Source organism: Perna viridis, chromosome 6 (assembly GCF_037379345.1).
Source record: "Perna viridis isolate PV_CMFRI_1.1 ecotype Kerala chromosome 6, ASM3737934v1, whole genome shotgun sequence".
Lineage (NCBI taxonomy): Eukaryota > Metazoa > Mollusca > Bivalvia > Mytilida > Mytilidae > Perna > Perna viridis.
In genome coordinates, this window is record NC_142450.1 from 34,809,544 (window position 1) to 34,823,572 (window position 14,029).

Genomic DNA, 14,029 nt, shown 5'->3' on the forward strand with positions numbered 1-14,029 from the left:
TTTGATACTCGAGAGCTTTCCTTAAAAACAATGAACATACCCATTAGATTCCGAAAGTAGCCTGGCTATTTCGTCCCAAAGTTGGCTCGCTTGACTCGACCTATTTTTTTGTGTGTAGGACGTTTCGTAATCTGGTCGTTTCGTACCAGATCGTTTCATACCTCAGTTGAGACGCTTCGTACCTGGGTAAATTTCAAATTGTGACGTTTCGTACCTGGGTTATATCACACAGAGACGTTTAATACCTATTGTTTAACATATTATTTTTTAGAGGGTCCTTATAGATTACTACGTTAATGTTCGCTCCTTCACAGTTATTTTCTGTCAAATTATCTCTTACCTTTAAGATTCATCTAAATGATTTGAAAAATATGACCGTAGCCAGTGCAGTTTGAAAACTTTTAAAAGTTAGCTGATATATTAAAGCAAAGTGCATTTTATGTTTCAGACAATAAAAATTATTTGTGTATTTTTGCAATTCATTTTTTTTTCGTTGTGAAAAATCTGAAAGATATTCACCTCCGGTGTTGTCTGAAACATAAAATGCATTAAGATTTCATATATCTTGGTGCATTTACCCTTTAAAAGTTTTCACCTTGTACTGGCTTATCTGTACTCAAGTTTTCGAGGTGTAGACACGGCTATATTTTTCATGTGATATTTTTTAATTCGCTTAAAGATGATCTCAATATTGAAGTAATATAATAAATGTTCAGTCTTATGAATATACGGTAAATTTGTTTATTGGGGCGTGTGTCTTGATTGCTAATTACATCGGGTATTGGTATCAATTGGTTGTTTATCTAAATTTTCGCCTAGTTAATTTATTTTTTTAATCTATTTATCAATTAATTAATTGGACTTATCTATACTGAAACGTAGTCGCATAAAATAAGTCTCTATAGGCTACATTTGTGACTTTTTTCATTCCACAAATTAAATTAACGTTAATTAACTACTTGAAAATAGTTAATTGAATTACTTAACTATTAAGTATTATCATATGAAAGTGGGATGTGTTCACATAATACTTATAAAAGGTTGCACTTTTTTTTCAAATTTTCAAATCAGATTTTGATGTTAAACATGTCACTGTCAGTAAATAAACCAAAGGTACTTGTATTTGGACACAGCCTCGTTAGAAGATTGGAATCATGGATGGAGTGGACAAAGACAGATCTGTCTAGCACTATTGATACAAAATTTTTTTCCTGGACAGATCTACCGAATTACCGAGAAAATTTTTTTTTTCAATGTTTTTGCAGGTTTTTTCATTAATATTTATTTATTCACATGTGACTTATTTAATTTCCGTAAAAATACGTCAAGTTAAATTGAAGAACTTCGTATTTTCCAGGCAAAAAAAAAAAAAAAAAAAAAATAATAATAATAATAATATAAAAATAAAAATGCATTGTCAGTGGCGGATCCAGAGTTTTAGGTAAAAGGAAGGGGGGGGCAAACAAAAATTCTTGACAAGGTCATAGGTGAGGATCACGAAGTGATATTAAACCTCAAATCCTGCATTCTGAGGGTATCTTCAATTGTAAAATATGAGGAGAAACAATTTTTCAACAAATTTTAAAAATTGTAACTTGCTCAGGGGGGGTGGGGCGCCCCCTGGATCTGCCACTTATTGTCAACCGAATTTCATGAAATAATCTAACCCGAATAATTCAGTCGTTATATTCCACTCACTATCGATCGCTACATTAATTAGCGACCGAAATCAAAAAGTATTTGTTAAATTGAATCCGGTGATCTGAATACGGGTGTACCACAGGGACCGTTTTAGAACTTTTGCTACTTTTAATATTCATAAATGATATAGCAGACGACATCCATAGCTTATACATCACTCATGTATTCTGCAAGCAACATACTAGACTTAAAACCTAACCAAAATAATGATCTAAACATAATCAATGAGTAGTAAAAAATGGTGTGTGACATTCTTAAAAACAAAGATTTAAATATAGATCATAAAAATGCTTGTTAAAACTGAGTCTATTGCATTTTCAACCGTATCAAATTTGTCAACGTTGAAGCTGGTGTTCTCTGGGGGAGAAGTAAAATCTGCAGATGATCATATACATCGTGGTTAAAATTTTTCATCAACTTGTGAAATATACCGGAATATTATCAGCAGGTTCCTTGATTTTAGCCAAAGATAAAGCCTCAACAGTCTTGTTTGAAAACTCTGAAATCATGAATTTCGTTAAAATTTCTTAATTTTTATTGTGAGTTGACAGCATATATGACAAATTTGACTGATGCTTTTGGAAAATCAGAGGTCGCTTACCCCAACAGTGCACCTGGTCCATACTCTCAGTTTTTAGTGAAGCCTTGGCCATTTATGTGTTATTTAGTTTATGCGCGAATTCATTTAGCTTATTTGTGGTTATTCATGCAAAGTGGTTTTTTTGGTCTAGTTGTTATCCCCGTATTTTGGATATTCTGTTCCTCGTTCTTATTATGGTCTCCTTGTTTCTACCCCAACTAAAAAAGCAAAACTTAAATGGAAAAATATCAAAATTTATAAACAATTATTCTACAAACTTTTTCTACTACTTGGTGCAATATGTTCGAGAACAGGTTTTAAAAAAAAATATATGACTTGGAAAGTGATAGGAAAATCGGAACTAGACAGTATTTGTATATACGTTTATCTGTATGCGTGTTAAGACTGTCCCAGGCCACAATAGCTTTTCATTATTTCTATTGCTTTATGTATCTTGATACGACAGAATGGTGTCTCAGAAATTAGAGCCAATAAGAGGTTATTAACACTATACGGATGCACATGATCCACGCAGTCGCCAATTTACCTACGTTGTCAAAGGCGGAATGAAGCAGGTCTAGGAGCTGGGTCACTCCGTCCATCCGTCCGTCCGTAACACTTCAGATTGTCATCGCAACTCTTCTGAGAAAGAGTAATCAAGAGAACCAAGATTCTAGCGGTAATCAAAAGAATGTAATCCAGGGAAACTACTGAACAGAAATTCCTGAAACTTGGTATGTAGCAAGAACACCATATATTTTTGTGGGGAAATTTTGATTCTCTATTTTTCTGGGGAGTTATGCCCCTTTGATCTTAAAAAATATAACATAAATCATCATGCAACAGCTTGTCATTTGCAACTCCTCTAAGACTACCCAACAGAATTTCATAAAACTTGGTATGTAGCGAGAGACCACATGTTGTTTTGCATAATATCAGGGTATTTTTATTGTCTAATTTTCATGGGAATTATGTTCCGTATTTCGTATATCCGTTCGTAACACTTCTTTCGTGGCATTTTTCTCAGCAACTATAAATAACAGCTGTAGACACCAGTTGGTCTAGCATGGAACGCCTAAACTGTCTGATGAGATACACATTTGTTTATGTGTTGTCAATTTTATATTACTTGCTGTTGTTTTATAATTACATGTGGTCATTTTGTATTTACGTTATGTAGGAATATCTTATGTCGTTTTGTCTTTACGTTCTGCAATTTTGTTTTACGTTCTGTCGTTTTATGATTACGTTATGTCAACATATATTTACGAAATGTGGATTTATCTTTACGTGCAGTGGTTTTCTTTTAACGTGAGGTCGTTTCATCTTTACGTTATGTCGATCTCTGAATACTTTATGTGCATTTTCTTTTCTTTACGTGCAGTGATTTCTTTTTTACGTGATGTGGTTTCTTCTTTACATGATTTGGAAAAAAAATTCATGATGTCGTGTGACCCCGGAACTTTTCGATCGTGTAAACTTCAAATCAGTCCGTAAAAGGCAAAATAGACGCAGAAGGATCTGGTCACCGTTGAACGACAGAAATATCCTCCTGCAAAATAGACGTCACAACGCCGATTAGAAAAAATGCTGAACGAAATACACTTGGATAGTATATCCAGTATCCAAGTTGATTACTAGTATTTCTTTTAGAATTATAATATGATAGTAAATAATGCTTCTGTAACTTTTTCTTACAAAACAAAAGCAGTAATTGCATTTTTGAGCGACAATAAAAAGAACAAGAAGATTTCCGAAGAGCGTTCCTCCTTGCGACCTATTTTATCGCTTGAGCATTATGCATTTTGTATACTTCAATAAAACACCAGCTCTGCACAAAATAACAGTATTGAAATATACTCAACTTTATTTCAGGGGTTTTCCAATGCATGGATATTCGGTCTAAAATAAAACAAACGGGTACCGATCGTGTGCAAATAACTGTTTTAAAAATAAACACCAAGTAAAAAAACGGAAATAATCAAACAAATCAAAGACTTGGGGCTGTGACATTTATGTTCATGTACTTTAACGGGGGTTTCACCACTAAAAAATTAAATCTAGTGTAAGTTTTTATGGAAACAGCCCATTAGTTCCACAGAACCAACAACAATATAATTTTCACAAATGAGTCTAGTTTATAATTCATTGCCTGATCCACAGCCAATGAAATCTTCCTTCTGAACACAAGACAGGCGCGATATACCAAGTCTTGTTTGAGCTCGTAAATAACCGTTCAAACTATATTGTAAAATGCCATGTCTTCGTCATTCTGTCAGCTTATAGTAAATAATGCTTTTCGCCTCCTTAACAAGGTTGAACTGTTATCAGAGTCAATATCATCACGGATACCAGAAGGGAGTGATAACTGTCGACTTAAACCAGGTTTACTTCTTTTTGTCTTCCTGCACAGCGTGTATAAGTTTGTGAAAATCTTGCCCACACTGTCAGCACATTCCCTTACAGAAATTTCATAAAAACCCGCACATCCCAACTCCATTGCTTTTTGTTCGCCCTGTTCCTCTGTAATCGTTCGGTCGTGAGTCCGATCATTCTGATTTCCAACCAAAAATACAGGTGTTGTCGAAAGCCCGCCGCTGGGCAATGACACAGACTTTCGCTGCCTCTTTGCATACGAGTTAATGAGGAATTTCAAACGAGCACATTCACTAAAGCTGCATTCGTCTGTCACTGAATAAATCAATATAAAAGCATCTGCCCACTTAATGTTCTCATCCAACTTGTTGTTTTCTCCCTGCAAATGAAATAAAATTACTAAAAACGGATTTTTAATGAATAAAAATGAAACAAAAACATAACATACGAACTAAACTATACTGAAACAAATAACACTCTTAGTAGATAGTTGTTACTACTTCCGGTCCCAATAACCGAATACATGTGATACTGAGTATATATCATAAGTTATTCATTGAACAGACATCCCACATCTAATTATAAGTATATGAATATGAAATTAGAAAACTTCAGTATTCAATCGGTTTATTACTATGGTATTGAGTGTGTATATAAAATAGCAGAATTAAGATGTTTACCATACCGCAGCACCAGGACCTTGCTAACAGGTTTTGATTGAATACGAGTTGCTTATGACTATAGTTGTTATGAATTAGTTTCAGGTGCTCAAATTTATGGTTTCTGATATTTTGTAACCTGTCTTATTGGGTCAATTGAGTTGTTTTTATTACCACTATACTATATAAAAGAGAGAGATTGTCAGTGGTACACGATTTAATATTAAGGTTAATGATTGTATCTTAAAGTTGGTATAAAAACAGACAAACAATAAAACAACTGACAAAGGTTGATGTTCATTTACGGGTGAAATTTGCCACCTTATTTTCCTGAAATTTAAAACTCTTTCTTGCTGGACAAACGTGTTAAACGTAAAATTTAGTTGCCTACATTTATAACTTATTTACACTGCACATTTGAGTCATAATCGTGATGTGAAGATAGCTGATTTTATTAAACTTTTCAAAACCAAGAAGTAAGTTACCCATTCCATATGAAATACAAGGATCAGCGCCCATGTAGACCCATGTAATAGTTTGATACTCTGAAGCATTTTTGTCTATTCCATCAGAATTCCTATAGTTTAGGTCTACGTTGGCCCAGTCATCACAAATTTGAAAAAAAATCAATTTGTGCAAAAACTTAAGTATTGAACAACGTTCCACTTGTCATTACTCTACAAAAACTAACTAAAAAATTGTAATATGGTCATGTTTTTGTAGTACATTAAATTCTTAACAAAAATGCAGAATGGCAACATTTTATCACTATGTTTAGTAATTCTGATTTGAAGTGGGAAAAAACACATTCCTTAGTGTACATAGTCCTTTAGGATACAAGCTCGTGTATAAACGATAAGAGAACAATGATAAGGCGCTTTGCAATCATCAGTTTTCTAATACGAGTAATGAGAGATACCTGATTTGCTGTATCCAAAACTTCAAAAATCACTGTTTCTCCTTCAATACATTTGGTGCTTGTATAAGTCTTTTCTAAAATGATCATTATAGCATAAGTATCGATTGAAATACTGAGAAAGAAATTGTTGTGTACATTTGATATGTCTGAGGTGCATGTTTGATCACAATTTAAATAAATATAAGGGTTTTTTTTAACCATATTGTATGAGTTTGTTGCGATTTTCCACAAAATAAACACAAACTTTACAGATTTTCCACATGTTTGAGTAATTCTATTTTTGCAAGTCTCTCTTCTTCCTTCTTTTCAGTAAAACCCGTCACTTTACAATAAGTATTGCTTGGGGTAGAAACCTACCTAACAAGGGGTCATATTCCCCGATGAATCGCCTTGTCAGAAATCTCACCGTGAAAGCTGAAAAATAAAACATACATTTAAATCGCAATACAACGAAACGAACCATAAAAAATGAAGTTTTTATGGGAAGAGTCAGGCAAACTCAATCGTCAAACATTGATAGATGAAAATACACATCATAATGTAAGTGTAGAATGATGGAGATCTGGGTGGATACTGACACTTTGAAAAGGAGGGGTGCCAGCCGGGGTTCCTCGGAAAAAGGGGGTGCTAGGACATTATTTGCCATTTCTTGTCAATTTCACACATGAAAAGGACAAATTTTCCAATAAAAATGTGGGTGCAACCCCCTGCACTCCATCTATATCCGCCACTGGAAATATATAACCTATCTAATTACTGTAAAGGCCGATCTCACAGTTCCATGTTCCCATGTTGCGTTTGACATACCAGAAAACCTACATAATATAACGAAAATATTTCAGAGACAACAAGCCCACAGGATGTAAAATTTCAGCACAATGCCACCTATGGGTCAATAAATGACGAGGAAACCTGACACCACAGGGTATGGTGCAGCTGGCACCGAAACAACATTATACACAGGTACAGCGAAATTGTTGCCCCCTATACTCCAGCAACATAAAAGTAAATTGAAAGTGAAAACGAAACCATACGAACAGAGACCAGGGACAGGTGCGTAATTGCTGCGGGGTTAAAGTACATTGGTGTGATCAAAACCCTCCCCTTTTAAATCTAGCCACTGTGGGAAAAAAATACAATTACACAATTAAACAAATCTTAAAATCAGTTAAAAAATGTCAGATTCCATTGTTAAAACAGAAACAAAGAAACTGATTATATACGTTACACAAATGCACATAGGACTACTAGCAGTTAATTGACATGCCAGCCCCAAACCAGTTTAAACCTACAAAACGTTATGCCCTCCCTTACCATACGTAACGTTTTTAAAAGTGGATGCTTTGGACTACAAAAACGTAAGAAGAAGAAAAGGGAGAAGAAGAAGAAGAAAAAGAAGAAGAAGAAGAAGAAGAAGAAGAAGAAAAACGGAAACAAAAAACTATTAAAACAAAAAAATCCACGCAAAAAAAACAAAAACCCACAATGTTATTCCTTCATTAGTAGGCAAAAATAGGTCTTTTTACCACTCTACCTAAACACTATAATAAGTGACACGAGTGTTTCCTAGCTATACATAAAGAACGAATTTCAGCGACTAAAATTAATGTTTACTGTCAGTTAAAGTCATTTATTGATTGATTTATTATTGTTTAACATGTATCTGAACCGTTGACGTATGGTCCGAGCTACATGCATCATTTTCTAAAATATCTGAATGGTCTGGGCAATCAACCAATATTTGAAATCTATATAATATTTTCTTTGATTTCTTTGAAAATGTCAATCGTTTTCAATTATACACAATTAAGTGTCAGTCTTTGTAAGAATCAGGCAGATGGTGAAACACAATATAAAAAAACATAATTAATTTTAAAATTTTAATTTGACTATTTTCATCAAGAAAAAAGACAAGTTATTTCATATCAATTTGGTAAATTGAGTTATAAGTTCATTGGAATGCACTGAAAATGAACATTTCAAGGGCAGATTACTCTGTAAAAAAAATAATTTTTCTAACATTCTATTGAAAATTTTCTAAACAGAGATCAAATAATGGTCTTTAGCATCGAGTGAAAATATATGGTAGGGTCGGTGGGTTTTTGACATGCATGATTCTGAGTTTCCCAATTTGCATAATTTTTACAAAAACTAATATTTAATTAAAAGTAAAATAAGTATTAAACAGAAAGGAATTTGAGAAAAATTGTGAAATGTATGAATAAAAACAAATTAAAATACGAGCATATGTTTTACTTCTTTCTCGAGCGTTCAGTGTGTGTAAAATTCGTTTTTGCTTTTTCTATTTAAGAATTGGCAATAATGAAATTATAACAAAGTTATTTTAACCAATCAGATTACAGTATTTATCTCGAATTTATTCATAAACAACTTAAAGAAGTCAGTTGGTATTTGAAATCTTGCAACCAACTTACATGTAAGTTTATATTGTGTCTAAAAATATATCTATAGTAAAACTAATTTTACGTATACGGTCCAGATACTCGTAAGGTTCGGCTCGTTGTGGTCTAATCCAAACACGTACAGTCCAGATACCCGAATGATCTTGAACGTTTTTAAGTGCATTAAATTGACTTAAATTTGGATTCGGGAGGTCAATACCCGAAATAATAACGGTGTTAGACTTAATAATTACTTAAACACTGTTTTCCTGTTCATTGTAGAAAGAAAAGTGTAACAACCTCTAATAAATACTAATGTGAGCATTTAAGTACGGTTAGGTTCAATAAGTACCAAAAGGTTGTCAAGAATACTTACTACACCTATTAAGTGATAACCAAATAACTAGTAAGGCTGTTAACAGTTTTAGGGTCGTATCATAAAGGTCCGCAATATAAGTCGCCTTTAGATACCCCCGTCAGTAATGTTAGTCACTGCAAAATACCCCCGTCAGTAATGTAAATCACCGTAAAACACTCCCGTCAGTATTGTAAGTCACCGTAAAAAAACCCGTCAGTCATGTACAGCACAACTGGACATTAATGCAGACATTAGAATTAAGGTAATTTCATGCAGAAAAACCGTAACAATTGATATCTAATATATCGTTACACGATGCCATAATAAAAACAACCCTTTTTATTCCAGTTTATATAGACTCACAATAAAGAAAATGTCTTCATTTCTATTATTTGTTTTGTATTAATTGTTATAAAGAAGTTAATTATATGTATTATGTTAATGCGCAAAAATGTGGACAACTTCATAAAAATGTAAATTTATCAATTATAAGCTAGTGAAGTATTAACGATTCAAGTTGACTTTTATTGACTCACTTGGTTTAAGATTTATCGAAACAAATCTTAAACCCAATGTATAAGAGACAGTTTGGTAACAATAACGACACAGTGTCGGCTTCAGTGTTTATCCAGTCTTAGATTATTATATTACATTTTGAATTAAAGATATTAAATTTACATTATAAGCTTGTTAGAAAGTTGCGTACTGTGCCAGAGAAAAGAAACATTTCCCGTTGTTTCTCCATTATAAAGCTTTTAGATAGCAGTAAACCAGATATCTCAGTCTGTACTGAAATCAGCTGACTTGCTGCTTTTTTAAAACTGATTTAATTAGACCAAATTCTTATAAAAGTTACGCTGATGAAATATTTTGCAGATTATTTGCACAGAGGCTGGTTTGTAGTTACGCTAATTCAGTTCAAATATAAGTTCCGCGTAAGATTTTTACGGGGAAATTATGTTTCTTCCATTTTCGTTATCCGCACTGGATATCCTTCAAATTTTGGTGTGTTCAGTTCCATCAATTTTTTGTACATTTAAAGTGACAATACGTGTATAAAACTGTTACAAACAAAATCTGTTCAATTTATAATGCTCCATGTTCGAACGAATTCTATCTACATGATTCTAACAGTGGCGCCTTACAATCTTCTGTTTCTGTATAATGTCGACTATCTGTTATTCCCACCCTTATTTGTCGCAGTTTTGTCCACTAACTTGTCAAACTCATCCCCAGTGATTTTAATATTAAATATACACAAATCTAACTGTTAATAAAATGACTATACATGTAACCAGATAAAAAAAAACTAATATCTACTTAACCTGAGATGTGTTGCTATTGTAGACCACTAGATTGGACGCTTAATTTTCGTAAAAAATGTATTTGAACATTTAAAAAAAGTCAATAGCATTAAAAAAACGCACTGGTTTCCGAATAAAAACCCCTCTTGTATTAATCTAAATAATCCAAAAAAGTATTATGTTTTTTTTTAAATCGACTGCTAAAACCAGCCCACAAAAAGACCACAGTCTTGAATAACGCATGAAAAATATAAGTAGAAATTTACCGCTCTACATGTTTGCAGTCACCGAAATATTCAACGTGATGTAGCCATGTCAAACTAATTTAATTCAAATTATATAAGCCAGATTTTGAGATACTGCGTAACCTGACACTAATAATAAAACAATTTTCTGTTTGTAATACAGACGCTAAATTTCAAATGTAAACATCGTGACCAATGTTCCTTCAATCATTGTGATTTCCTCCTATGTCAATGATTCATTAGTGGATTAAGGAAGAGAATTCAGGGGGTTGGATCCCCCTTTTGGTGGAATATTTAGTTATTTTTTGTGTGCAAATTTAGGAGAGAAAAAGGCAAATAATGGCCTGTAACCTCTCGTTTTATCAATCGGAACCCCCCCCCCTTTTAGTGAATTTCTGGACCAGCTCTCCAATCTCAATCATCCTCTCTCAGAGTAACTTATTGTTAGAGGTAATACTTTTTTTATATTCAAAGGTTGAAGAATTAAAAGAAACATGAACAAAAGTGTAAAACTCGCCCCTTGCACGAGTTCTTAACACCAAACTACATGCCCAGTATACTAAAGTATTTAAAACATTATCTGCTGTTTTCTGATATAAATACAATTATCAAATACCAACAAAATAAAACAAAACAAAAATAAAATAAAATGAACAAAGCAAATATATATACACATAAAAGCAAACACAAATTGAGCTCACCAGATTTTCCAACACCATTCTGTCCTAGAATTGCTACTTTAAACGGTTTTGGGCGATTGATAGATATTTTCCTCAGCAATCTTGGTGATGACATTCTTTGAACATTATCCTTCAATATATTCCTAAAATATCAAAATATCTTATTAAATACGATTAAAATATAAACCATCGAATCCGTTATACTCTCCTGTCTGAAACTAACAGACATATACAACGTACAGGTACAGAATGTAGGTTTACAGTCCTTTACTATAATTACCAAAGTTTACACAATTTAAACCGCGCTGTTTGATATCATAAATGGTTTATTATTTCAAATTATTGGATTAGTAGTAATATATAATTGAGGCTAAATGTGATCCATAATAGCCCTTCTTGACTTTCAGACATAAAATGCCATACTAGACCTGTTGAAGAATGTTAACAAAATTTAGCGAATTTAATATTTTCTTTTTCACTCAAAATATTGACCTACTTTATATTGCTTTACTTTTAGCGAAATTACCATTGTCATTTTGTTTGAACAAACCATTTCAATATTTAATCATTGGACTGTAAGCGCTCCTGAACATATTGGTTGAATTACGAAAATTAATTTAATAACCGCTTTTCATTGTCCACGTACTCTCCTTCCCTTTTAATATCTGAAGTGATTCTATCTACCATTTTAACAAGAAATGAACAAAGTCATACAAACAAGCATAAAAAGTGATTTATCCAAAAATAAAGCTTCTTTTGGAAGAGAATGGTGGAAATAGTTCCTGTTTTAATAATCTAGTTATGACCAGGGAAGCAACAACATAAAAAATGAAACTCGTCAAAGATACATTAACACTACAATGCTAAAAGGTAAAAAAAACGTTTTCTTAAGGTACATAAATTTACTTAAAAATCTGAAACCAGCGACGAGCATATTCACGGGTTACTGACAGAGTCACTAAACAACACGTTTTACGTAAATACAAAGGGCCAATCTGATCATTGCACCTGATACAACTTTTACACACAGTGGTTTGTTTCTACTATATGTTATGTATATAATACTATCAGCTGAACGTCAGGCCGTTATCTAATGGAGTATTCTGAACATTTCATTAATCTCAATCTATTAACCTATCTTTAAAATAAACTTTCGAGTCGTACAACATCGTTCTTTGTTGAAATATTCGCTATTATTTAAAAAGTTTTATTGTTCTGTATTTCCGAAGAAATTGATCAATCGTTATTTAATCACAGCACAATCAACAACTAATCAATCTGTTTTGAAAATAACTTAAGTAATCAGGGGCGGGTCCAGGATTTTAGATTAGGAGGGGGCGCACAGTTAAAATTTCGCGGAGCGGAGCGAGACGAAAAAAAATTTGAGGTTCATTTTTGAAATATTCTACTAGAGTGGGTGCAATTTAGATACCTTTTGTAGTAAAATTAGCGAGAAGTTAAAGTTTCAACCTAAAACCGCCTAAATCTACCCCTGAAAACCCATGCTTTGCAAATTTTAGGGGGGCGCACGCTTGCCACGCCCCCGCCTGAATCCGCCCCAGGTAATACTTGATCAAAAATAAGTAATAATTGAAAAAGAAATGGCTTCGATCCTTTTTTGTCACATCAGGGAAACATATAGTTAGACCAGTTTTAGATTTACAGGCACGCATCCAAGGATTTTTTTCGCCTTGTTTTGTTCGTCTTTTAGCTCTGTTTACGTCACCCCTAGTCCGATTTCTTAGATACGCATGTGCCTTAGTTGTTATAGCTTCGTAAGGAGTGAACGAATTTTTCCTATTAAATAACAAAAATTGCAAGACCAGTAGACCCGAATATTTTTAAGTGTGTTTTTTTTAAAGCTCGTAACAAGCTCCGACGTTGCGCGAAACCATTACAAAGTCAGACACAAAGGAAGTATATTGTCTGTATACACAGATATAAGAAGTAAAACACATCTACCTACCGTTTGTTCGGTTTACCCATCCTTGGTTTCACAGCAAGAAAATCTGCAAAAATTTAAAGAGAATATAATCCCATAACTTACAAAAAAACTACACAAATTAAAACAAAATAGATGAAAAACAGTGTTTAAGAAGTGCATGGATCTTTAAAAAAAGTGTAAATAGCAGCAAAATAAGTAATAACTATTTTTTAAAATATTGTAGAAAAAGTTACTTGTACCATTTTGTCACATCCGGATCCTATACGGGTAGTGTGTACTTGAAACAGTAAAGACATTTTAGGTTTATTTCAAAATGTTTCCCTTCGCCCAGCATTAATTTAAACTTTCAATTATGGTTTCAAAACTTATTATTTTCTTTAAAACTCCGAAAATGATGAAATATAAAGAAGAAAGGACTACATGTTTTACCTATGGACAGAGTTCCATTGACCGAATCCGTTCTTCACAAGCCTTTTAAACTGAATCTTCCATGTATAAACACCGTCAGCCTATACGCACATGGTTCATTCATAATTTTATAAATAATATGTTTCAGGTCTTTTAGGTTCTGATTTCAAAAGTAAACAATATCGTGACAATTTGGCACAAAAAGTTGGCAAACGCCTCTCCTTGAGTATTGTATTTTTGAATGGTATATTATACAAGGGTGTTTTGATAATTTTGAATTTACTGTCAACATATTTAACCTATATTTTGCAAACCTACATCTCTTCGAGTAAGCAGTCGCATGTTTGTCATTTCATTTAAGAATTATAGTTAATAAATTTATGAGGATGTTTTTAGCAGAAATATTTTTAAAATGTTGACAGAATAATCAAGCGAGCCAAGATAATCCAATG

At 33.0% G+C, this 14,029-nt stretch overlaps 1 protein-coding gene across 3 annotated transcripts; it reads right to left on the minus strand.

Annotated features, from left to right (window-relative positions):
• Window positions 1-4,340: 4,340 nt before the first annotated feature.
• LOC148614702 (ras-related and estrogen-regulated growth inhibitor-like) lies at window positions 4,341-13,343 on the minus strand. Of its 3 annotated transcripts, none has more exons than XM_088588994.1 (5): window positions 13,191-13,343; window positions 11,246-11,367; window positions 6,593-6,649; window positions 6,236-6,309; window positions 4,341-5,036 (listed from the first exon to the last, which is right to left on the minus strand). In XM_088588994.1, exons 1-5 carry the CDS (start codon window positions 13,208-13,210, stop codon window positions 4,557-4,559), a joined length of 753 nt encoding a protein of 250 aa, XP_088445120.1. In that variant the 5' UTR covers window positions 13,211-13,343; the 3' UTR covers window positions 4,341-4,556. The 3 variants fall into 3 exon arrangements, with proteins under 3 accessions (XP_088445120.1, XP_088445122.1, XP_088445121.1); XM_088588996.1 differs by lacking the exon at window positions 13,191-13,343 and adding an exon at window positions 11,943-12,040; XM_088588995.1 differs by lacking the exon at window positions 13,191-13,343 and adding an exon at window positions 11,751-11,897.
• Window positions 13,344-14,029: the final 686 nt, after the last annotated feature.